Source organism: Schistocerca serialis, chromosome 11 (genome assembly GCF_023864345.2).
Source record: "Schistocerca serialis cubense isolate TAMUIC-IGC-003099 chromosome 11, iqSchSeri2.2, whole genome shotgun sequence".
NCBI lineage: Eukaryota > Metazoa > Arthropoda > Insecta > Orthoptera > Acrididae > Schistocerca > Schistocerca serialis.
In genome coordinates, this window is record NC_064648.1 from 84103229 (window position 1) to 84129453 (window position 26225).

General features: G+C 42.2%; 1 protein-coding gene and 1 pseudogene across 4 annotated transcripts in view; one reads left to right on the plus strand and one right to left on the minus strand.

Annotated features, from left to right (window-relative positions):
- LOC126426407 (tenascin-like) overlaps window positions 1–26225 on the minus strand; it is a 562410-nt gene that overhangs the window by 201942 nt on the left and 334243 nt on the right. For all 4 annotated transcript variants that reach the window (XM_050088324.1, XM_050088323.1, XM_050088325.1 and 1 more), the window contains exon 13: window positions 15917–16054. In XM_050088324.1, the coding sequence (XP_049944281.1) occupies window positions 15917–16054 (138 nt within the window). The remainder of the gene's footprint in view (window positions 1–15916; window positions 16055–26225) is intronic.
- On the plus strand, window positions 17075–17192 carry LOC126427497 (5S ribosomal RNA; annotated as a pseudogene).

The following is a 26225-nucleotide window of genomic DNA, read 5'->3' on the forward strand; positions in this document are numbered from 1 at the left end:
TGACTCATGCTCAAAAGTTATATTATTAACTGTGAGAATAACTACAGATATTGACGTATTTAGATCGTATCACCAACGCTTATGTCGTGTTACTACATCATGTATGACATCGTTACTCGTAAGTAGGGCTACACACATTAGGGTACTGTGTGTGTACTTAGTTTTGTGGTAGATAGTCACTCATGACTTTCTGTGAGGCGTGGTTCTAAGTGCTATCAGTGCTACCACACTATAGGGTGGGGCAAACAAAATTGACCCGTACAAGTTGGAAGTGAATGTACCCATATAACGACACCATGTGAGGTGCACACCATGTGTACACCTGCCACGTGATGGACACCAGTTCAGAGCATAGTGTGGGCTATGTCAGTGTGAGTGGAGTAGCGCAAAGGGGATGATGGTACTCACAGTGGAGCAGTTGGTGTTCATTGTGAAAAATTATGTGACAGCAAAGTCGTGGAAAAGGTGTGGTCAGTTGTTCGTTGACAAATTTAATGGTGTCAAAGAGCCTGCAATGAGTGTCATGCAACGCTTATTCCGAAAACGGTGTCAGAAATGGTTCCGAAAAAAAAAATCAAAATACATTCTGAAACGTGTCACACACCATAAAATGTGGCTATGGTCCTCCAGAAAATGTTTCAGAATCGTACCAAATCAGCCCAACACCTGTCGCAGGAGACCCACACATCAAATTTATCATGTGGTCGGATAACCCACCAGGACATCCACATGCATCCCTAGCAAGTGTGTCTTGTTCATGCATTAAAACCGGCAGATGCTCCACAGCGCCTCCAGTTTTGCGTGTGATTTTACTGTGATAACAGGGAGTGACTTGACATGGATCTGTTATTTATGTCTGATGAAGCCTGGTTTCACCTGAGTGGTTACGTCAGCTGACACAATCACTGGTTCTCGGCAGCTGAGAAACTGCATGATGTCCACAAAACACCACTGCATGATCAGAAATTTGGGGTTTGGTGTGCAGTGTCTGCACACCGCTTTATTGGACCCATCTTGTCTCATCAACATTTTGAAACCATTTGTGGCAGCATTAAGGGAGGAGGAAAAGACCTACAGCTACTTCCTACTGGATCAAGCAACTGCCCATACATCTGGCCGAACCTTTGAGCACATTGAAACTATGTCTTCACGTCTGACATAACTGTTAGCAGAGTTCAATTGGGTCGCTGTTATAGTTGGTCACCTGATGAGCCAGTATTCGAGTACTTTGTGTGGGAAAGACACAAGCCTAAGATGCATCACAACTACCCTCCTGGTTTTCAAGAACTGCAGCACAATATCTCTGATGAGACTGCAGCATTTCCAGCAGTCCAGCTTCCGCCTTCAGCAACTTGGCGATCAGCGCCAAAAAGTGCCAAGAGACGAATGGTGGTCACTTTTAATATCTGCCATAGTGAGGTTAGTTTTGCATTTCCTTTGCTGTGTTTCTCTGTACCCCGAAATATTGTTCTCCAGTACAATTTTATTTATCCCACTCCGTATAAACTCCCATATATCAGCATTATTTTGTTTGACATCCTATGGCGGTTGCTCGTTCGTCAACCATTCGTTTCGGAAAAAATTACTTTCTGTTGATGGCTTCCGTGAAGACTCCAAGAATTCTAGTGCGCTGTACTTCCAGCTTTGATTTGAAACTGATGTTGATAGAAGCCAATTTCGTTGGAAGATATGGAGCATCAACAGTATGGGGTAGGTGGGGAGAACTGTGCACACTGTCAAATCTCGGTTACCAACATCTAGGTTGCAACATTACTAGTTCCGCAGTGCTGTAAGGCGAGGAAGCTCAATGTCTGAGCGAGAATCAACAAATGCTTGTCGCCAGGTGAGATGTGCTCTGTGTTTCACATTCTCACTGTAATTTTTACACAACTTCGTTTGTGATCTTTGCATGTTGATTGAATTTGTTTCGCCTTGTTAATTTAGTACTAAGACCTTATGAAGTTACTATTCACTAAATACGGGGGGGGGGGGGGAGGGGGGGATTAGCTCAGGTTGTATATTTACAAGTTTGCAGAAATTAAACACATGGTAAATCAAAGTCAGGGGCAAGTGTACACGGCTCTCAAGCACCTACTGTACTCACCACACGCCTCTATTTCACAGAGTCTTTCAGATCTACCAGTGAGCCCTCAATTTGGAACATAATTTTCTTCAAGTAGCCACACAAAACCGTCTGATATCATACCTATTACTCAGATTGAAAAAGCAAGGAACCGATCTGGGAATGGTTTGAAATCAACTCAACTAGAATTTTTCGACAGAACCAGAGATAGACGATAGTGGGACATCCACAGTGAATACGCATAAACAAAAATGTGAATTTCTTGATTCCAAAGTGTTTGGGAAAGACTCCTCCATACAGACATTATGTGACCGAACAGAGGGATGACATCGTGGAGAAACTTTCGCAAGTACCGCAGTCTAGCTCAAGTAGATTCAGAGATGCAGTTGGATGTCAAGAGGATCTGAGTAGCTATAGTGCATTATTGTACTGTTGATATTGCTCAACGATGTCTACCATTTATTCACGTTTTTCTACTAAATGTTTATATCTGAGCTCATGTATTACTCCATATTTACACGTATATGTTGATTTTTGAATGTTTATTATGTAATAAAACGTCGTGTCTTTCGAAACGATGTTCTAACGTCAATTCTCCCAAATTAAACATTATTTCAGGACTCTTTTTCCTCAAGGTGTAAAGAGTACTCACACACGTACACCTAAGTCTCTCGATGGAGCAAGTTGGTGTAGCCTTGGAAACTTCCGATTTATGGATAAAGCCAGAAATATAAAACGTCTTTGAGAGACGCATTTAGAAGACCAATACATGCTTTGAGTATAACAAAATTTAATATCTTTGGCTTACTTCAGGCACTTCCCGCAAAATGTGCCTATACATACCGCCACCTGATCTTGCCTGTTTTTATCAGACTCGTTTGTTACTTATTTTATGGATGAGTGAGTGTGTCTGCATGAATTCCTAAGGGACCAAACTGCAGAGGTCATCGGTCCCTAGACTTACACGGTGCTGAAACTAACTTACCCTAACTCATGGCCACGCGAGGTAGCCGTGCGGTCTAGGGTGTCTTGTCACGGTTCGCACGGCTCCTCCCAACGGAGGTTCGAGTCCTCCCTCGGGCATGGGTGTGTGTGCTGTTCTTAGCGTAAGTTGGTTTAAGTTAGGTTAAGTACTGCATAAGCCTTGGGACCGATGATCTCAGCAACTTGTTGCCATAGTCCTTACAACAAATTTGCAGTTTCCTAACTTATGCTAAGAACAACACACACACCCATGCCTAAAGGAGGACTCGAACCTAGTACCTCCGGTGGGAGGGTCCACGTAATCCGGGACATGGTGTCTCTCACCGCGAGGCCACTTCGCGCGTATTATTTTATGGACAACGAACGTCTTCCCAGGCACGTGATGGAATTCAAAGGTTGTGCGTGTGCTAACAGTTTGGTACAGAGTCAGAATCCGTGCAGGACAAATGCGGAAACTGAGTTTAGGCAGGCTACACCATTACTGATGTGAGCCGAGTAACATTAATCAACAGGTGTACCCACTATTGTGGCGGATGACGTGCGCCTGTAACACCACCACACCGCTCACACAGCTGGACACAGTTCTTTTTCACAGCCACGTTGCTTGTTTTCTCTTTTCCACGTGTCTCGCTGAAATCGATGAGTAAATATTTACTGAAGGTGAAAAAGGTTAGAAATACACCTGAAAAGAGTGCTGAAAAGACAAGCCACGACCGTGGCTTTGCGTATTATCTCCTTACAAACAGACTACCCGCACATTCGACATAGAGTGGGCCATATTCGTAGACACACTCAATACTCTGATTTATGAGCTGAAATCTTACAAGGGGCGGACAAAAATATGACATCACATGAAAGCACAACGCACTACCGTGCCTACTAAGTTACAGAAAAACCGTTGTCATTCAAAAGAGCTTCCAGGCGTCATGGAATGTGTAATTAAATTTCCTGTCCGGTATTCAAGGGAATCTTACACCATTCTCCCTGCAAAATAATGTCAAGTTCTGGTATATTGCGTGTCTGTGGAATATCGCCTCATTTGGACGACTGGATTTGTGATTTTCTGTCAGAAGGGTCACAGTTCATAGTAACAGACTGAGTCATCGAGTAAAACAGAAGTAACATCTGATGTTCCCCAAGCAATAAGCCCTCTATTGTTCCTCATTTATATTAACGATATAGGAGACAATCTGAGCTGACCTCTTAGATTGTTCGCAGATGACGCTGTCATTTACCGTCATGTAAAGTCATCCGATGATCAAAACAAATTGCAAAATAATTTAGATAAGATATCTGAATGCTACGGAAAGTGGCAGTTGATCCTAAATAAAGAAACGTGTGAACCTATTCACATGAGTACTAAAAGAAATTCGGTAAATTTCGATTAAGCGATAACTCACACAAATCTGAAAGCTGTAAACTTAACTAAATACCTAGGGATTACAATTTCAAATAACCCAAATTTGAACGATCATATACACTACTGACCATTAAAATTGCTACACCACGAAGATGACGCGGTACAGCGCGAAATTTAACCGACAGGAAGAAGATGCCGTGATATACAAATGATTAGCTTTTCAGAGCATTCACACAAGGTTGGCGCCAGTGGCGACACCTACAACGTGCTGACATGAGGAAAGTTTCCAACCGATTTCTCATACACAAACAGCAGTTGACCGGCGTTACCTGGTGAAACGTTGCTGTGATGCCTCGCGTAAGGAGGAGAAATGCGTACCATCACGTTTCCTACTTTGATAAAGGTCGGATTGTAGACTATCGCGATTGCGGTTTATCGTATCGTGACATTGCTGCTCGCGTTGGTCGAGATACAGTGACTGTTAGCAGAATATAGAATCAATGGGTTCAGGAGGGTAATACGGAAAGCCGTGCTGGATCCCAACGGCCTCGTATCACTAGCAGTCAAGATGACTGGCATCTTATCCGCATGGCTGTAACGGATCGTGCAGTCACGTCTCGATCCATGAGTCAACAGATGAGGACGTTTTCAAGACAACGAGCAGCTTCACGAACACTTCGACGACTTCTGCAGCAGCATGGACTATCAGCTCCGTGACCATGGCTGCAGTTACCCTTGACGCTGCGTCACAGACAGGAGCAACTGCGATGGTGCACTAAACGACGAACCTGGGAGCACGAATGGCAAAACGTCATTTTTTCGGACTAACCCAGGTTGTGTGTACAGCATGATGACGGTTGCATCCGTGTTTGGTTACATCGCGGTGAACGCACATTGGTAGCATGTATTCGTCATCCGGCGTGATAGTATGGGGTGCCATTGGTTACACATCTCTGTCACCTCTTGTTCGCATTGAGGGCACTTTGAACAGTGGACGTTACATTTGAGATGTGTTACGACCCGTAGCCCTACCCTTCATTCGATCCCTGCGAAACCCCACATTGCAGCAGGATAATGCACGACCGCTTGTTGCAAGTCCTGTACAGGCGTTTCTGGATACAGAAAGCACATTCTCCAGATCTCTCACCAACAGAAAACGTCTGGTCTATGGTGGCCGAGCAACTGGCTCGTCACAATACGCCAGTCACTACTCTTAATGAACTGTGGTATCGTGTTAAAGCTGCATGGGCAGCTGTATCTGTACACGCCATCCAAGCTCTGTTTGACTCAATGCCCAGGCGTATCAAGGCCGTTATAACGGCCAGATGTCGTTGTTCTTGGTACTGATTTATCAGGATGTATGCACCGAAATTGCATGAAAATATAATCACATGTTAGTTCTAGTATAATATATTTGTCCAATGAATACCCGTTTATCATCTGCATTTCCTCTTGATGTAGCAATTTTAATGACCAGTAGTGTAGATAATGTTGTGGGTAGTGCAAACTAGAGACTGCGATTCACTGGCAGAACACTTAAAAGGTGCAACAGGTCAACTAAAGAGACTGCTTACACCACGCTTGTCCACCCTATCCTGCAATATCACTGTGTGGTGTGAGATCCGCATCGGGTGAGACTGACGGATGTCATCGTAAATGTTCAAAAAAGGCCAGCTCATTTCCCATTATCGCGAAATAGGAGAGTGAATTGGAGTGGCAATCAGTGAAACAATTTCAATCACCAGTTTTCTCTTCCGATTGCGAAAATATTCTGTTGGCGCGCACCTACATAGGGGGAAATGATCACCACGAGACAATAGGAGAAATCGGGGCTTGCACAGAAAAATTTAAGTGCTCGTTTTCCACGCGCACCGCTCTAGAGTGGAACAGTAAAGAGACAGCTTGAAGGTAGTTCGTTGTACCCTCTTCCAGGCGCTTTTTTGTGAACAGCAGAGTAATCACGTAGATGTAGATGTAACAATGACTGAGGTGGAAAGCAGTCATATACCCTTCTTCCCGAAGCGCACCACAGAGGTTCGATATTATTGTGACCTCGTGACTGTGGCGAGGTGACCTGTGTGGACAGAGGCCGACTGGGGAACAAACATTGTACCAAGGTTTCAGGACTTCAGCAGCACAGTTTCCCGTTCCGGGCATTCACATTACCGACTTGCGGGTTGGAATTCCAGCTCATGCTGCAGTTCTTTGTTCATGGAGCCCCTTCGTCTTATCAGGGTGCTGACGGTGCTCTCAAGCGTTACATCCAATTCTGCAGTGATTTTTGAAGCTGTCGTCCTCTTACTTTTTGTCACAATCCTCTTCGGTCATTGTCTGTCACGGTCACAGTGTTCTGGTTACCTGCCCTGGCCACGGACGTAAGTTCAGGCAGTGTTCCTTTTTAGTAAAGTTAACTATATTACCTTATTTCAAATTCAAGTGTACCAGCGGAATTTTCTGCCTTGTGGCTGTTAGTGTTCCAGTTACATGCAATGGCCTCTAACATAAATTCAGGTACCGTCCTTTCCTACCTGTTGTCACTGTCCAACGTGGTGTGTGGTTTTGACAGCTTAATACATATTTCATGTGGATAATCACGTCCGTAACAGTTTGCTCTTTGAGTTTTTATGTAGCGATTGGTGGATAGCAAGTCGTTTGTTCGGTCAGTCCGTGACTGCCTCTTGGTTGGGTCACCAACGGATCAAGTGTAATTGGGTCCATGGGTCCACCACTTGTCTCACCTAAGTGAACATTGATGTTTCGAGGCCAGCACCCCCCCCCCCCCCCCCCCCCCTCCACCCTGGAGATGACTGAGTGCCGTTGTTTATAGTGTCCTTTTCATGGGTGTTTAATGGTCTGTTAGTAATCTATTATAACCAAAGCTTTCAAATAAAAGAGTTTATTATTGTATTTATGTAAATCAATTGTGGACCTTCAGCCACACACTAACGTTATCAAGGCAAGAAATTCCGCTGTTCCACTTGAATTATAGTGAACCAATATAGTTAATTCCACCGCACGGCGGCTCGATTTCACCACTACAGACACTCGGTGTTGCTCACAGGAAAATCTCCGCAACAACACCTTATTTTTAAATTTGGTTATTGTTCTTGCATTGCTTTTTCATTTAGTGTGTGTTCAGCCATTTAAAACTTAAGGTATTTTTGAATTTTTGCAAAATCAGCTGTGGGCCGTCAGCCACTTAAGGCCTTAATCTTAAAATTTCCCCTTAAGCGAAAACATTTTAAAATTTTGACATTTAATTGTGGTCTTCAGCCATTTGTATTGCACTTTGTATATGTTTGTCGTATCTACATTTGCCTTGAGGCTTTCCGAGTAGCTGTGATACATATTTTATTTGAAATTTTAGCTGCATGTCTTCAGTTAATTTAAATTTATCTTGTTGCTTTCTAAGATTTCTTGTCGGAGGCATTCAGGCATGAAAGAATTGGATTTTGAAACGTGTAGTTGTAAACGATTGGCTAAGGGCCATTTTGTTTTAAAGGTGTTATTAAACTACAATTTGGAAGTGAAACTGACCGACACGTTATTTGGCCCTTTGCACAATCCTAATCATCTGCTCGGCCCAGCAGGTGTAGCGGGCGTTTCACTATCGTCCGCGTTGTGACTTGGCGGATGACTCAGTTTCTCTTTCTCGGTATGCCGTATACGCGTTCGGTAGGTGCCTCTTGAAACACGTTACACTTCGGCTACCTCACTTACGCAAGCACCCACCTCACGAGTACAAACAGTTTGCCCACTTCCGGCTTCACTTACCTCCGATATAGTGCACTCAGTATGCAGTATCCGGACCAGAGCGCGACTGACATTTGTGGTGAACTGAGGACAACGCGCAGCAGCCTCAGGTAGCATCGGTATTAATTTTCAAGCCTGAATTTCTCGCACTGATGCTATACTTTTGCCTGACTCCTGTATAATGGAACAAGTATCCCAGCAACCACGGTCAGGGACAGCAAGCGACTGAATATAGGTCTTTCCTAATGCACTTGACTTGGTGACATGTATACACTGAAGAGCCAGACGAATTGCTACATCTGCCCAATATTGTGCAGGGCCTCTGTGAGCATGAAGAAGTACCCAACACGACGTAGCAACAACTCGACATATGTCTGGAATAGTGCTGGAGGAAACTGACACCGTGAATTCTGCAGGGATGTCCACAAATCAGAAGGAGTACAAATGGGTGGAGATCACTTTTGAACAGCACGTTGCAAGGCATCCCAGATGCGCTCAATAATGTTAATGCCTAGGGCGTTTGGTGACCAGCGGAAGTGTTTAAACTCAGAAGAGTGCTCCTGTAGCCACTCTGTAGCAATGTTCGACGTGTAGGGTGTCGCATTGTCCTGCTGGACTTGCCCAAGGCAGTCGAAGAGCACAACGGACATGATCGGATGCAGCTGATCAGACAGGATGCGTACGCACGTGTCACTTGTCAGAGTCGTATCTAGACGTATCAGGGTTCCCGTATGATTCCAACTGCAAAATCTCCAAGCATTACAGAGGCTCCACCACCCTGAGCAGTCCCCTGCTGACTTGCACTGTCCATGGATTCATGAGGTTGTCTCCATACCTGTACGCGTCCATCCACTCGATACAATTTTAAACGCGATTCGTCCGACCATGCAACATGTTTCCAGTCATCAACTGTCCAATGACGGTATTGACGGCCCCAGACGAGGCGTAAAGCTCTATGTCTTGCAGCCATCGAGGGTACACGAGTGGGCCTTCTGATCCGAAAGCCCGTATTGGTGATGTTTCGTTGAATGGTTCGCACACTGACACTTGCTGATGGTCCATCATTGAAATCTGCAGCAATTTGCGAACGGGTTGCACTTGAGCGAATCACTTCAGTCGTAGTTGATTCTGATCTTGTAGGATCATTTTCCAGCTGCAGCGATATCAGAGATTTGATGTTTTACCGTATTCCTGAGATTCACGGTACACTCGTGAAATGGTCGTACGGAAAAGCCCAATTTCGTTCCTACCTCGGAGACATTGTGTTCCATCGCTCGTGTGCCGTGTATAACACCACGTTCAAACTCTCTAAAATCCTTATAAGCTGCCATTGTAGAAGCCGAGTCAGACATCTGGAACCCGGTTTTTAACTGTAAGACATTTCCAGGGGCAGATGTGGACTCTGAGCATAATCTATTGGTTACGAACTGTAGATAAAAACTGAAGAAATTGCAAAAAAGGTGGGAATTTGAGGAGATGGAACCTGGATAAACTCAATGAACCAGAGGTTGTAGAGAGCTTCAGATAGAGTATTAGGGAAAGATTGACAAGAATAATGGAAAGAAATACAGTAGAAAAAGAATGGGTAGTTTTTAGAGACGAAATTGTGAAGGTAGCAAAGGATAAAGTAGGTAAAAAGACGAGGGCTAATAGAAATCCTTGTCTGACAGAAGAGATATTGAATTTAATTGAGGAAAGGAGAAAATATAAAAATGCAGGAAATGTTGTTGTTGTTGTGGTCTTCAGTCCTGAGACTGGTTTGATGCAGCTCTCCATGCTACTCTATCCTGTGCAAGCTTCTTCATCTCCCAGTACCTACTGCAACCTACATCCTTCTGAATCTGCTTAGTGTATTCATCTCTTGGTCTCCCCCTACGATTTTTGCCCTCCACGCTGCCCTCCAACACTAAATTGGTGATCCCTTGATGCCTCAGAACATGTCCTACCAACCGATCCCTTCTTCTGGTTAAGTTGTGCCACAAACTCCTCCTCTCCCCAATCCTATTCAATACCTCCTCATTAGATATGTGATCTACCCATCTAATCTTCAGCATTCTTCTGTAGCACCACATTTCGAAAGCTTCTATTCTCTTCTTGTCCAGACTATTTACCGTCCATGTTTCACTTCCATACATGGCTACACTACATACAAATACTTTCAGAAATGACTTCCTGACACTTAAATCTATACTCGATGTTAACTAATTTCTCTTCTTCAGAAACGCTTTCCTTGCCATTGCCAGTCTACATTTTATATCCTCTCTACTTCGACCATCATCAGTTATTTTGCTCCCCAAATAGCAAAACTCCTTTACTACTTTAAGTGTCTCATTTCCTAATCTAATTCCCTCAGCATCACCCGATTTCATTTGACTACATTCCATTATCCTCATTTTGCTTTTGTTGATGTTCATCTTATATCCTCCCTTCAAGACACATCCATTCCGTTCAACTGCTCTTCCAAGTCCTTTGCTGTCTCTGACAGGATTACAATGTCATCGGCGAACCTCAAAGTTTTATTTCATCTCCATGGATTTTATTACCTACTCCGAATTTTTCTTTTGTTTCGTTTACTGCTTGCTCAATATACAGATTGAATAACATCGGGGAGAGGCTACAACCCTGTCTTACTCCCTTCCCAACCACTGCTTCCCTTTCATGTCCCTCGACTCTTATAACTGCCATCTGGTTTCTGTACAAATTGTAAATAACCTTTCGCTCCCTGTACTTTACCCCTGCCACCTTCAGAATTTGAAAGAGAGTATTCCAGTCAACATTGTCAAAAGCTTTCTCTAAGTCTACAAATGCTAGAAACATAGGTTTGCCTTTCCTTAATCTTTCTTCTAAGGTAAGTCGTAAGGTCAGTATTGCCTCACATGTTCCGGCATTTCTACGGGATCCAAACTGATCTTCCCCGAGGTCGGCTTCTACTAGTTTTTCCATTCGTCTGTAAAGAATTCGTGTTAGTATTTTGCAGCTGTGACTTATTACACTGATTGTTCTGTAATTCTCACATCTGTCAACACCTGCTTTCTTATGGATTGGAATTATTATATTCTTCTTGAAGTCTGAAAGTATTTCGCCTGTTTCATACATCTTGCTCACTAGATGGTAGAGTTTTGTCATGACTGGCTCTCCCAAGGCCGTCAGTAGTTCAAATGGAATGTTGTCTACTCCGGGGGCCTTGTTTCGACTCAGGTCTTTCAGTGCCCTGTCAAACTCTTCACGCAGTATCGTATCTCCCATTTCATCTTCATCTACATCGTCTTCCATTTCCATAATATTGTCCTCAAGTACATCGCCGTTGTATAGACCCTCTATATACTCCTTCCACCTATCTGCTTTCCCTTCTTTGCTTAGAACTGGGTTTCCATCTGAGCTCTTGATGTTCATACAAGTGGTTCTATTATCTCTAAAAGTCTCTTTAATTTTCCTGTAGGCAGTATCTATCTTACCCCTAGTGAGATAAGCCTCTACATCCTTACATTGAGTAGTCCCCGCCCGGAGATCCGAATGGGGAGAGTAAAAAACTTTATTGCAGAATTGTGCACAGCTTTTTGTGCTAAAGACAATCTTAATGTGGAATAATGAACGTCTTTTTTTCCATCTCGGAATTGTAATTAAGCACCTTTTTGTCCTTTTTGAACAATAGTGATTTATTTGCAACAAACATCACGAGGGAATAAATATAATGTCAAGCAGTAGTCAGAATGACCAACGTTTTAAACAGATATCTACAAGATGATTGTAGGTGAGCACCACATATTATTCTTACAACACGTTTTTGTGCAATGTAGACTTACTTCCTCAAATATGACTTATCCCAGAACATCATTTCACGTGACATTGAATGAAAATATGCAAAATATTTCTACATACTGATTTGTGTCTCCCCAAGATTTCCATTGAACTAAGCGCAAATGTTGCTGAACTAAGTTGTTTAACCAGTTCCGAAATATGTTTGTTTCAATTTAAGTTCTCATCATCTGTTATACTCATCATTGTTGCAGTACCTCTAGATGTGCAGAACTGAATCTGTTGTGTCTTTTTAAAACTGAGGGTGAGACCATTTGCAAGAAACTAGTCAATGCTATTTTTAAGAACGCCGTTTACCATTTCTCCTGTTTCTGCATGTGAGCTCAGAGTGATTACAATACTAGTGACATTTGCAAAAAGAACTTATTCTGCGTGTTCTGTATTAGACGGAAGAGCGTTTTAATGTATGAGGAACATTGCTGAACGTAAGATTGAACCTTGGGGTACCCCATACTGGATTTCTCTCCACCTGGAATGATTCCTGGGACTATATTGTTTGAATTACTACACACAACTTACTGCATTACTTTGGTTAGATATGACATTAGCCATTGGTTGGATTCATCATCAGCCCCATGAAATATCATCCCATCTCGGAGAATACCACGATCCACTTCTTACAGAGGTTGCAGAAAATACCCGCTGGCGCTATTTTATTATTTAATGCTTGTAAACACGTGATATATGTATATGTAATAAACTGTTAAGATAGCCTTCAACGAGTCTGAGGCTGGCACTAAGGAAGCAAAAATTAAATGTAGAACTGATATGAGTGAATTTTACCTGAGTGAAGCTTTTGATATGTTATACAAATTACTGGTACTCAGAGCATCATACGTATATCAGCTGTCTTACTGGGCGCATACAGTCACTCAATATGTATAAAAATAACTTGCATATTTTACTATTTGCATATTCTGAACCGTTTTGAGCACTCCATCAACAGCTGGAGGAAATTGCCCCCAACACTATGTAAGAGGTGCACTTCTTTTTGCTCTACACTGCATTTGTCTACAAGAGAAATTTTTAAAAAAGTTCTAGGCAAAGGTAAATATTAAGAAAAATAAACAACAGAACAGAAAGTCTTCATGCACTTTAACGAGAAAATAACTGATAGGAGTGCATGAAAAGGTATAGTTATAGGTAAAAAGGGCAGGGAATTAATAACAAGCTACTTCTTATATGAAATTCACCATCAATTACAGAGACCACTCGTCCTGAATTTTGCGGGATAGTTCCACATTTTGATATATTGCCCCGAGCAGGACTGGGCCTGGGTATGTTGGTTGGTTGGTTGGTTTTGGGGAAGGAGACCAGACAGCGTGGTCATCGGTCTCATCAGATTAGGGAAGGATTGGGAAGGAAGTCGGCCGTGCCCTTTCAGAGGAACCATCCCGGCATTTGCCTGGAGTGATTTAGGGAAATCACGGAAAACCTAAATCAGGATGGCCGGACGCGGGATTGAACCGTCGTCCTCCGGAATGCGAGTCCAGTACCTGGGCATGTCCCGCAAAATGTATTGTAGACTTTTTTTTCATTCTTTTCACTTATATATCCAGATTGCAGATAATTAGTCGGCTTATGTTAGTCATCTCAGCTTTTCGATTGTTCATTCAGTTATTGTACTTGTAGTCTATGCGACACACATTAATTTAATATGTCAATGAAAATGGAAATGTCAGAAAGATAATGCGGTTCACAAGGAGACAGTGGCAAAAAAGAGGGGAAAATCGGGAAGTATTTGCAGAACTAAAAGGCATTTATGTGTATACAGTTTCAAGAGGGAAATGACTGCACCATTCTTGCCATCATGTCCAAGAACTGATTCAAAGCAATGTGTAAAATGTGCACTAACACATTTAGTGTTGGTAATGCAGCCTTTAATGACATAAGTAAACATGCAAATGGTCAAGAACACGAAGAGACTGTGAGCATCTCAATCAAGAACAAGAGAATAACTTCATTTTTTGAGTCTAATTCTGAAAACAGAATGCATTAGGATAAAGTTACAGCTTCTGAATTGACCAAGGTGTATCACAATTTCTACACAATGTGCCTTCCATTATTACGTTCGTAGCTCAAGATTGGTCCCTATGATATTTCCAGATGTAGAACTGTCTAGGAATATTTATTTGGAAAGAGGAAAAGCAACATCAGTAGTTATCAATTCCCTTGCTACCTTCTCAGTAACTCAATATATTATGGACAGAAATATGTTTTACGCAACAGCAAGTGATGCCCCTAATTATGGACACACTAAAATCTTCCCAGTTATTATTAGGTATTCCTGTTCCAGAAACGATGTACATGTGCTGGTCGACTACCATAGTGACAATCCTGTCTCTGCAAATGCTATTTTCGATCAAACTGAAGGCAGATTAACAATGCACAATTTAAGCCTCAACATCATTCCTTCATATAATGCTGATGGCACATGTATTAACTTTGTGAATAAGCATTCAGCATTTACTCTCTCAAGGAACGAAAATAATATTTTAATACCAGCAAGTTGCTCAACTCATAAAATTCATAATGCATCTATGTTTACATTTGATAATGTTCAGCTTTTTGATTTACAAGGTTTTGTTACAAAATTTTATAATTATTTCTCCCATAAAAAGGAGTAAAGGGTTTGAAGGAGTCTTGTTTCATTTTGTGATACTCAATACATTAAATTGTCAGCTACTACAATACTTTGTCATCTGTGTATTTCTACGAAATTAATCAGGTCAAATATGTTTGTAATTTATAATCCTACAAAAAAAAATGGTGCCGCAAGTCGCTGAAGTATTTTCAGTACTGGTTTTTGTGTTAGGCATCATTAAATTTTTTTATGGAAAACGTTATTCTATGAACAAGAGAAGGAAAAGAACATAACTACGAATTTCATTTCACGCCGTACTGTGTCCCTCAAAATTCTGAAATATCATTTTCGTACTCCTGCAGAGGTGGTAATCCTACCATCTATGCTCAGTTACGACTTTATGGAGAAGTTGCCCACTTTCGTCCCACATTCTACGGTATTGTAGTGAGGAACTGAATGAACACAGACAGAAAGTAGGAATAAAACTGAACAACACTGGCCTATGGGCAGGAAACCTAATGGAAATTTGCTGTCATTATCAATATATGCCCATAGATATTCATACACAAGAGGGCAGTACTAAAAACTGGACTGTACAGCACTTCCTGTCGTGTTCAATCTAGACGTGGCCATTCAGAATTGAATACTCAATGCAATATTTTCAGATATGATAGTCCATCTGTAGTAGGGTTGTGTTATGTAGTCTCTAGACACAAACTAAATGTCTCTGTGCATTAACATGTAGAAGATCTCATGCATATCTTCAAAGCAGTTATGAAATATGTACGAGTGTCACCCATGAAATTTTCCGTTGTCGCCATTGTGAAAGTGACAAAATTGCTAAGGGCCATTTGTGAAACTTTGGAAGCGTTTAACACTAATCAAGGTTATCTCAAGGCTTTGTGGCAGCAATGAATCTTACATAATGCCAAAAAAGTACAGCCAGGATGAGGGAGTAATAACACAAAGACTAAGAGGCAGGAACACAAAGTGTAATGACGTCATGGACATACAGAAAAATTCTGTAATGCTTATTCATTTATGATGCAAGATCTAACTTAAACTGACAACTGCGTAGCACATTTAGTGGCAGTTTTAACAGGAAACAACCTAAGGAAAATGTAGTGAGGACGATAACTAATTATTCCGTCATTAGTAAATACAATCTCTGTTCGTGTTAAATACATTAGCTTTTTACTAGTTTCTAGAACTACTATCATGGTGAAAGGAAAGCTAGACTGAAGTGTAAAACATCACAATAAAAAGTCATAGTTATGCCGTACGGAACGGTCCATTCGACAGGTGCAGAAACCGGTGTGTTGACATTTATACTTACTCTGTTTACAATACGGTGGATAGAATCCAGCGGAGCATCCAGAGCGACACATTCCAGTGTACCGATCACAGGTTTCACCATATTTGCATTTCCCACACTTCTGCCGGCAAGATGCTCCATACATCCCCAAATCACATGCTAGAACAAATATATAATTTTAAAAACAGTTATTGTTTGGACTGACGTCTGTAGGCCAGAAAACAGTTCTTCACTAAATATCAAAAATAGAAAAAAATGCGGTCATATTTTACGGCACTATAGATTAATAGCATGATATTTGTTTATGGTCAGCCACTTCCAGCAATAGTTTCACAGTAGTTGTGAAACTATTGCCTGTATGACAGAAGGCACATCGTAGGACATCAGATTGCATCTAGATTAGCACATAGTTTAAGGATGAGGGGATTCATGTGGTTTATTCACACAGTTTGACATATTTAATTCACTCGTGAAGAAGTAACTTGCAGTGGAAAGGTAGGATGATGTGTTAAATGTGTAAGGTGAGTGAGAGAATAAGGGTCCTAGAGGGGCAAATAATATTTGCAATTTGTTTTCGAAAATTTTGTAGAAGGTGAATTTATGAGGTACCACAGAGCTTCACAAACCCAGCGTGGATTGATTGGCTGGTTGGTGAACATCAGAAAACAATCAGCAGGTCTGGAGAGAGGTCACAGGTGCAGGTGTCGTGCCAGAACAACAGGCCAGTCGCCCTTCTATGGTCCACACTGACTGACGTAATTATTTTCGTCGTGCCAGGCCACGAAAATTGCTGACAATATCGGAGTTAATGATTTCTAATTAAAAGGTAAGAAGCAGCGAATGTTTTGCTTTTGACAGAATGTAAACAAAATATTGCGTTCAGAAACTCACTGTATTTCTCTTACTTGATGAGGGGATTCGTATGCTAATGCGATGAACTTATTTCAGTTGAGTACAAAGCGGGTTTTCTTTTCTCTTCAGTGATGCTACATGAGGTTGGAAGAACTTTTTACTCTCATAATTAAAGCTGAGAACTCCTTGACTTTATTACACGGCCACGGCAGCAGAGTATTATTGCTGTAGGAAGCAACCAGACAATATGCTTTAGGGTCCCAGTATGCCATTTGTAGTGGCTGTTCCAATAATCAGTGGTTTTATGACTCGTCCCTAATATGGTTGGGCAACGGCTTTGCGGCAGTGGATATACCGGTTCCCGTCAGATCACCGAAGTTAAGCACTGTCGGGCGGGGCCGGCACTTGGATGGGTGACCATCCGGGCCGCCATGCGCTGTTGCCATTTTTCGGGGTGCACTCAGCCTCGTGATGCCAATTGAGGAGCTACTCGACCGAATAGTATTGGCTCCGGTCACAGAAAACCATCATAATGATCGGGAGAGTGGTGTGCTGACCACACGCCCCTCCTATCCGCATCCTCAGCACCGGATGACACGGTGGCCTGAAGACGAAGTGAGTGCTAATATGGTAGCCTCACGTGAGCCAGTTTGGCCAAACTGATATTATTACAGAATATCAGCGCTGACAACTGATGCTTAGAATTTTCTCAGTTGAACCCACTCATTCAGTCAAATAGCGCAAACTTGAGTAAAGGAGTGAACTGATGGGTAGGATGGATCTGGACACATCCATGAAACGTGACTTGGGTAATGGAAGGAAGTGAATAGACAAAAACTGAGGACGGAAGTCAGAGCTTGAGTGCAGCTGTAAATGGACATAGGCTGCGATAGCTGAGCAGAGATGAAGGGGCTAGCGCACAGCACACTAGCGCGAACAGGCGTTTTAGACCAGTAGGAGCAGTGAGGACCGCGACAACGACGTCAGTTGATGCAAATAAGGTTTTAATGTGGAAAATTGAGTTTCTTTTCCATAGCACAAGCAGCTACGCTGATGTCCAAAATTAAAGCAACAAACACCTATTTGCCAATCCTATGCCTAATTCACAGTATAATCATACAAACTCCAGAATGTGATTTTCACTCTGCAGCGGAGTGTGCTTTGATATGAAACTTCCTGGCAGCTTAGAGCTGTGTGCGGGACTGAGACTCGAAATCGGAACCTTTGCCTTTTGCGGGCAAGTGCTCTACCAACTGAGCTACCCAAGCACGACTCACGATCAATTCTGCCAGTACCTCGTCCCCAAGGTACCCGTAGAATTGAAGCTGTGAGGAAAGGTCGTGAGTCGTGGTTGGGTAGCTCAGGTGGTAGAGCACTTCCCCGCAAAAGGCAAAGCTTCTGAGTCCTCACAGCTTCTATTCTGTGGGTACCTTGGGGACGAGGTACTGGCAGAATTGAAGCTGTGAGAACGGGTCACGCTTGGGTAGCTCAGTTGGTGGAGCACTTGCCCGCGAAAGCAAAGGTCCCGAGTTCGAGTCTCGGTACGACACACAGTTTTAATCTGCCAGGAAGTATCATCATAAAAACTATCAACAGATGTCCATACGATCGTTTTCCACAGAAGAACTATGTAAGCGAGCATTTTTCAAGTATTGCAGAGAAGTTACAGCAAAAATTCCTCCAAACAAATATAACACCTGTAAGTAATGTTGCACTAAATACAATGATGTAACTTCCAGTCACAGAGAATGAAGTCAATAAAACTGTGCAAAAACTATAAAATAAAAAGTGCAGTAAGCTTAGATGAAGTACCAAAGTGTGTACTGAACCAATGTATAGGCATTATACAAGGCCCCTTAACAAATATAATAAATGAATCCTTCACATCAGGGACATTTCCAGTGCAGTTAAAACTGGCAAGAGTTGTACCTTAGGTTAAAAAAGGTAATGCAGAATATATAGAAAATTACTGGCGAATTTCCCTTTTGTCATCATTCTCAAAAATAATAGAAGCAATTATGAAAGACTCGTTAATTAATTAAGTGTAAATACAATCTCTTAAGCGAATCCCACTTTGGTTTCTGAAGTGGCAAAAATACGGAGTCAGCTATAGTAGAATTCACAAAAGTTGTACTTTTGCTCTTGATAAAGATGAGTGTGTCACAGGAATATTTTTGGATGTTTCTAAGGCGTTTGATGCTGTCGACCCAAAGATTGTATTAATTAAATTAGAAGGATTAGGAATAAAAGGGGTAGCTAATGACTGGTTTCGCTGATACCTAACAGATAGAGTACAAAGAGTAGAGATAACTTATACTGCTAATTGATCCAAACATTTAGTAAAACGCTTAACAGAACCAAAATATATTAATATAGGAGTTCTGCAGGTAGCATATTAGGTCCAATACTGTTCCTGATTTACATCAATGATTTTCCCAATAGTCTTCCTCTTGGTGGAAAAATTTTCTTTGCTGATGACAGAAATATTACATCCAATGAGAAAACAAGAGAACTCCTTGCAGAGATAGCAAATGAAACTCTCAAGGAAGCTTATGACAGGTGAATAAGCAATAAAGTGACATTGAGCATCAAGAAAACTAATGCCATGAATTTCAGTTTGAAGAGGAAAAATTACAATGAAATGTAGATGGCACCTCTATAGACTGCGTAACAAATGCTAAATTTCTAGGAATGAATATTGATTCTCAGTTGAAGTGGTGTGAACACACAAAGGTACTTGCAAACAGAATGTCATCAGCATGCTATGCCTTTAGAATCCTATCGTCAGTGTGTAACATGCAGTGTCTTTTAGTTACATATTGTTCTTAGCTATGGGATTCTTTTTTGGGGAACAAATGCAAAAAATATGAACACAATTTTCAAACTCCTGAAAAGAGTCATAAGAATAATAACTAAAAATACTAGTCGAGCTCATTGTAAAGATCTGTTCAAAACACTGGGGATTTTAACCGCTCCATGTGAATAGATTTACCAGTCAGTTGTACATATCAAAAATAACATTGGTAATCACTGCACAAACAGCTCTGTCCATGACCATGCAACAAGAGATAGGCTTCATTTACAAAGAAAAAATAAACATAAAACTCAAAACAGCATTTCTACCAAGGAATAAAACTGTACAATAAATTACCAAAAGCGATTAAAGAAACTGCAAAAATACACTTAATTAAAAAGGCAGCTAAAAAGTACCTGTTACACAATACATTTTATACATTGAAGAATTATTTAGCTAAAACAGAATAGGAGTTTGGTAAAAAAAATTACACAAATAAATAATAATAATAATGATTATAAAATATCCAAAATTCCACATAACACCTTCAATTTATGTTTTCTTCATTCTTATTTCCTTTCTAGAAATACTTACCCCCAAGCTATGTGTAGCACAATACTAATACCTCTAACTCTTTCTGAGCTCAACATCTCACTCATTATGGAGGGATGCTGACTCAGTTTTTCAGGATAGCAAATGGGAAGTTGCAGTACAGAAAATGCCCCAGAGATCACAAGTGTGTGTGTGTGTGTGTGTGTGTGTGTGTGTGTGTGTGTGTGTATGTGTGTGTGTAGTGAGTCAAGTGTTATGAAACAATGTGTGTATAGTGTGTGCAGTGACCAGTGACTAATAGTGAGATATGAGTGAACAGTGCAGCATTACATTATTTAATAAATTATTTATAAAAAAGGATTGTATACCAGGAGTAAATATATATGTGTATACGAATTAGCTTATTTAAATTGATCTAAACATGTAAATACTTTGACATGTCGTATATCCCTGTAAAATGAGATCTACAGATGAATAAAGGTACTGCTACTACCAGATGTCATTTCGCTCAAAAGACAACCGTGCCCACTATGACGTCAGGGGACCTATCAAATGGAGCAGTGTTTGCCGGATAGCCCCACATTCACACTCACTGTATACACAGTCACAGACCGTGCGGTATGGCACGCCGAAGACGCATACCAGACTCTCTTCGGTGGAGGGTCGTAGGAACATTGGAAGCTGAACAGTCGCAAATCGATGTGGCCCGATGGCTTAACTTGAATCGATCTGTTGTTTCTCGGATGTGGCGACAATTTATAGAGACCGAAACTATTACCGCGACAGCCGTGGCAGGGACGACCACGAGTGACATCAGAAAGAGAGGACCGTTATTTGGCTGTAAGGGCGCGACGGTACCACCTCAGTACTGCGCAGCAACTGGCATCTGACCTCGCAGCATCCACTGGAGGTGTTGTATCAAAGGCAAGCGGTGTACTGAAGGCTTCGACAGAGTGGCCTTCGACAGAGTGGCCTTCGACAGAGTGGCCTTTAATGTCTGAGACTTGCTGTGTGTCTACCTCTGACTCATCTGGAGTCATCAAAATGCCTCCACAGTCGAACAGTGGCTCAATGTTCTTTTGAAAGGTGGGTCCAGATTTGGTCTGGAGAGTGGTTCTGGTAGGATTCGCATCTGAAGGGAATGTGGAACACGATTTCGACGCCTGAACATGGTGGAAAGAGACCGATATCGAGGAAGATCTATAATGGTGTGGTCAGGGATTATGTTGATCACTCGAACACCTCTTTATGAAATTGTGTGGGTGAATCAGTAAGATTTAACTACTATCAGTTATTGTGATGAGGTCTTGGGAGCTCAAGAGCGAGGTGCTGTGGACCCAGATATCAACTGATGGAAGACAATGCTCGACTTCATAGAGCACGAGTGGTTGATGTTTTCTTGGGAACAGAAGATACTGCACGCATAGTGTGGCCTGCTCGCTCTCCCAACTTGAATCCCACGCAAGCTGTCTGGGATTCGCTAAGGAGACGGGTTGCAACGAGTCAGCACCCACCAACAAATCTCCAAGCTTGCGAGCTGCTGCACATGGGCGTTTGGCCTCAACATGACACTGATGACGTAATTCACAGCACGCTCCATCATTGTCAGCCCTGTATTGCTGCCAGAGTTGGCCACACCCTATAGTGGGCATATTAAACGGGTATCAGAATGTGTGTGGAAATGTGTTAGGTTACAAAAAAGTGAAGAACATCTTTGTCTACTGTTGTGCACGTTGCAGTTGTATATGTTTTCCATTCTGTACATTGCCGGCCGGAGTGGCCGAGCGGTTCTAGGTGCTACAGTCTGGAACCGCGCGACCGTTACGGTCGCAGGTTCGAATCCTACCTCGGACATGGATGTGTGTGATGTCCTTAGTTTAGTTAGGTTGAAGTAGTTCTAAGTTCTAGGGGACTGATAACTGCAGCAGTTACGTCTCATAGTGCTCAGAGCCATTTGAACCATTTGAACTATTGTGTACATTGTTTGTACTGTATCATCAGTCTATACTGTTTTGTGGCAAAATAGGAGCAACCTTGCAAAAATTTCTGTTTATTGATTTCATTCTGGACACAAGTGTAGTATTCTGGATTTGTAATTCTTTAAGTGTCTGTTTGTCATTTTATGTGTTATATTATGGAGTGTTCGAGCCCTTAATCGTGTTAGCAGGTTTCAGAATTTCAGAGTGGGAATGAAGAGACAATTAGCGCCATATAGAACAGAATTTCTGTTCAGGCAATGGGCAACTCGTCAACACAAAATTAAACATGTGCAATAATGAACAAGAAATGCAGGGATGCAGGTGAACTACGGTGAGCATCATAGTGAAGAGATCTATCGCAGCAAATACAGGTCAAGAGCCAAAGCATACGAAAACTGCGCAATTGTACATTTTCACTTACTCCAGAGATGACAGAAAGATAGTAAAAATGTCAGATAAAATCTAAGGGACTACTTGGTACGGTAAAATAAATGCAAATTTGTTTGTCATGAAGGACTGTAGATCGGTAGGAGGAATAGGGTGATTAAGACACAGATCAGAATTTAACCTGTAGGAGTCTCTTAACTTTTGTGTAGTAGACAATGAGTGGTTTAACATGGTTGTGGACGCTTAACTGCTGAATAATTGTTTTAAGATGCATTTCTTCAGATAGTACTGAACGGAGGGCACGGCCATACTGATCTACTAGGCATGTATGCTCTTGGAACTTTGACAGTAGATTCCGCCCTTACTAAATGGATCTATAACAAAAAGTGCTGCTCTTCTTTGTATCTTCTGTATTTCACTATCCATCCTATACCGTATGGGTCCCACATTGATGAGCAGTATTCAAGTTTTGATCGAATGATGGATTTGTTAACCACTTACTTTGTTGATGCACTACATTTCCTCAACATTTTTCCAATGAATCTCAGTCTAACATGTGTCTTACATCTGAGTAAATTTAAGTACTGGTTCCGCTTCAAATCGCTCCGACGCGTGTTGTTATTGTGGTCTTCAGTCCAGAGACTGGTTTGATGTAGCTCTCCATGCTACCTTATCCTGTGCAACCTTCTTCATCTCCGAATAGCTGCTGTTCCCTACATATTTCTCAGTCTGCTTAATGCATTCATCTCTTGGTCTCCCTCTATGATTTTTACCCTCCACACTGCCCTCCAGTACTAAATTGATGCCTCAGGACATATCGTACTAACCGATGCCTTCTTCTAGTCAAGTTGTGCCACAAATTATTCTCCCCAATTCGAATCAGTATCTCTACCCATCTAATCTTCAGCATTCCTCTGTAGCATCACATTTCGAAGGCTTCTATTCTCTTCTTGTCCTATTCATCGTCCATGTTTCACTTCCATATATGGCTACATTCCATACAAATACTTTCAGAAAAGACTTCCTGCACTTAAATCTATACTTGATGTTAACAAATTTCTCTTCTTCTGAAACTTCTCATTCTGTGGCCAGTCTACACTTTATATCCTCTCTGCTTCGACAGTCATCAGTTATTTTACTCCCCAAATAGCAAAACTCATCTTCTACTTTGAGTATCTCATTTCCTACATTACATTATACTCGCTCTGCTTTTGTTGACGTTCATATTTATCCTCCTATCGAAACACTTTTCATTTCGTTCATTTCTTCTTCCAGGTCCTTTGCTATCCCTGACAAATTTACAATGTCGTCGACAAACCTCAAAGTTTTTATTTCTTCCCATGAATTTTAATTCCTGCTCGAAATTTTTCTTTTGTTTTCTTTACTGCTTGCCCAATATACAGATTGATTTAAATCGAATATAGGCTACAATCCTGTCTGACTTCTTTCTCAACCACTGATTCCCTTTTGTGCCCATGACCCTTATAACTGCTATCTGTTTTCTGTACAGATTGTAAATAGCCTTTCGCTCCCTGTACTTTGCCCCTGCCACCTTTAAATTTGAAAGAGAGTATTGCAGTCAAATGCCAGAAACGAAGGTTTGCTTTCCGTAGCCTATCTTCTAAGATAAGTTGTAAGATCAGTATCGTCGTATGCGCACTCTAGATATTTTATGGGAGTAACAGCTTCCAACGGTTGTTCTGCCTAGGCATCCGCAGTACGTTACATTTGAAACTTCCTGGCATATTAAAACTGTGTGCCGGACCGAGACTCGAACTCGGGACCTTTGCCTTTCGCTGGCAAAAGCACTTGCCTCTGGATGGCAAAGATCCCAAGTTCGAGTCTCGGTCCGGCACACAGTTTTAATCTGCCAGGAAGTTTCATATCAGCGCACACTCCGCTGCAGAGAGAAAATCTCGTTCTGGATACGTTACATATGGTTATGTTGGTGGTCACCTGCAGCAAGTGCCAGTTGTCTGCAGGTCATCCTGCATTTTGTCAGATTTTTCGAGTGTCGCGATTTCTCTGCATGGAACAGCATCACCGCGAAAAACCTAATGGAAATACTGACGTCATCTGCTAGGTCATTTACACAAAGGTAGGCCTGCGAATTTTTTATTCAGCCCTCAATATCGGTTGAGTTGTGACGTATAATGCGTGTTACTCGGTCGAATTCCTCCTCCGCTGACGCATGTTGGAAGCCTCTGCCGCTAGAGGGATCCGAATTGTAGGGTGTGACATGGCGGTGTGTGACGTTACTGTATCGGTGCGTGACCGACTGCCTGGCTGAGTGGTAACGTGTCTGCCTATGATGCAGCTGTCCCGGGCTCGATTCTCAGCTGGGTTGGGAATTTTGCCTGCCTGTGGACTGGGTGTTGTGTTGCGCTCGTCGTCATCTGATCATCACCGACGCGCAACTCGCCCAATGCGGCTTCGCCTGAAATAAGACTTGCAACGCGACGGCCGAACTCCCCGTGATGGGGCCTCCCGGCCATCAACGCCACGCGAACATTTCATGTCGGTGCGTGAGGAACGGCGTGCTGCAATCGCGTTTGTAACCACAGAACATTTCGTCCACGCGGGGAGCACCCTCCCCTTCAGCATTACAATGCCCGACCACACTAGAGAGCTGGGACGTCTGAAGAAGCCAAGCGCCTCGGCTCCACTGTCGTCCACGATCCTCCGTACACTCCTGACTTGGCCCTGTACAATTCTCATGTGTTTACAAAACATAAAGGACACCATCGACGACTTCACTTCGATAGTGATGAAGCTGCGGATTTAGAGGTGGGATTGCGGTTCCGTCAACAAAGTGTAACATTCTACAGTGAAACACGTCCCTGTTTGGGAGAAATGTGCGAAACAACCGGGTAACATTTTCAGAAATATGTAGACATGAAGAATGAAGATGTAAGATGTTAATAATTTATTTTAAGATAACAAAGAGCCCCAAGAGGTTTCACATAAAAAATCCAGAGACCTTACTTTCCAACATTTCCTTGCATTTACACTACTGGCCATTCAAATTGCTACACCTAGAAGAAATGCAGATGATGAACGGCTATTCATTGGACAAATATATTATACTAGAACTGATATGTGACTACATTTTCACGCAATTTGGGTGCAGAGATCCTGAGAAATCAGTAACCACAAGAACCACCTCTGGCTATAATAACGGCCTTGATACCCCGGGGCATTGATTCAAACAGAGCTTTGATGGCGTGTACAGGTACAGCTGCCCATGCAGCTTCAACGCGATACCACAGTTCATCAAGAGTAGTGACTGGCGTATTGTGACGAGCCAATTGCACGGCCACCACTGACCAGACGTTTCCAATTGGTGAGAGATCTGGAGAATGTGCTGGTCAGGGCAGCAGTCGAACAATTTATGTATCCAGAAAGGCCCGTACAGGACCTGCAACATCCGGTCGTGCATTATCCTGCTGAAATGTATGGTTTCGCAGGGATCGAATGAAGGGTACAGCCAAGGGTCGTAACACATCTGAAATGTAACGTCCACTGTTCAAAGTGCCGTCAAAGCCAACAAGAGGTGACCGAGACGTGTAACCAATGGCAACCCATACCATCACGCCAGGTGATACCGCATTATGGCAATGACGAATAGACGCTTCCATTGTGTGTTCACCGCGATGTCGCCAAAAGCGGATGAGAGCATCGTGATGCTTTAAACAGAAACTGGATTAATCCGAAAAAATGACATTTTGCCATTCGTGCACCCAGGTTCGTCGTCGAGTACACCATC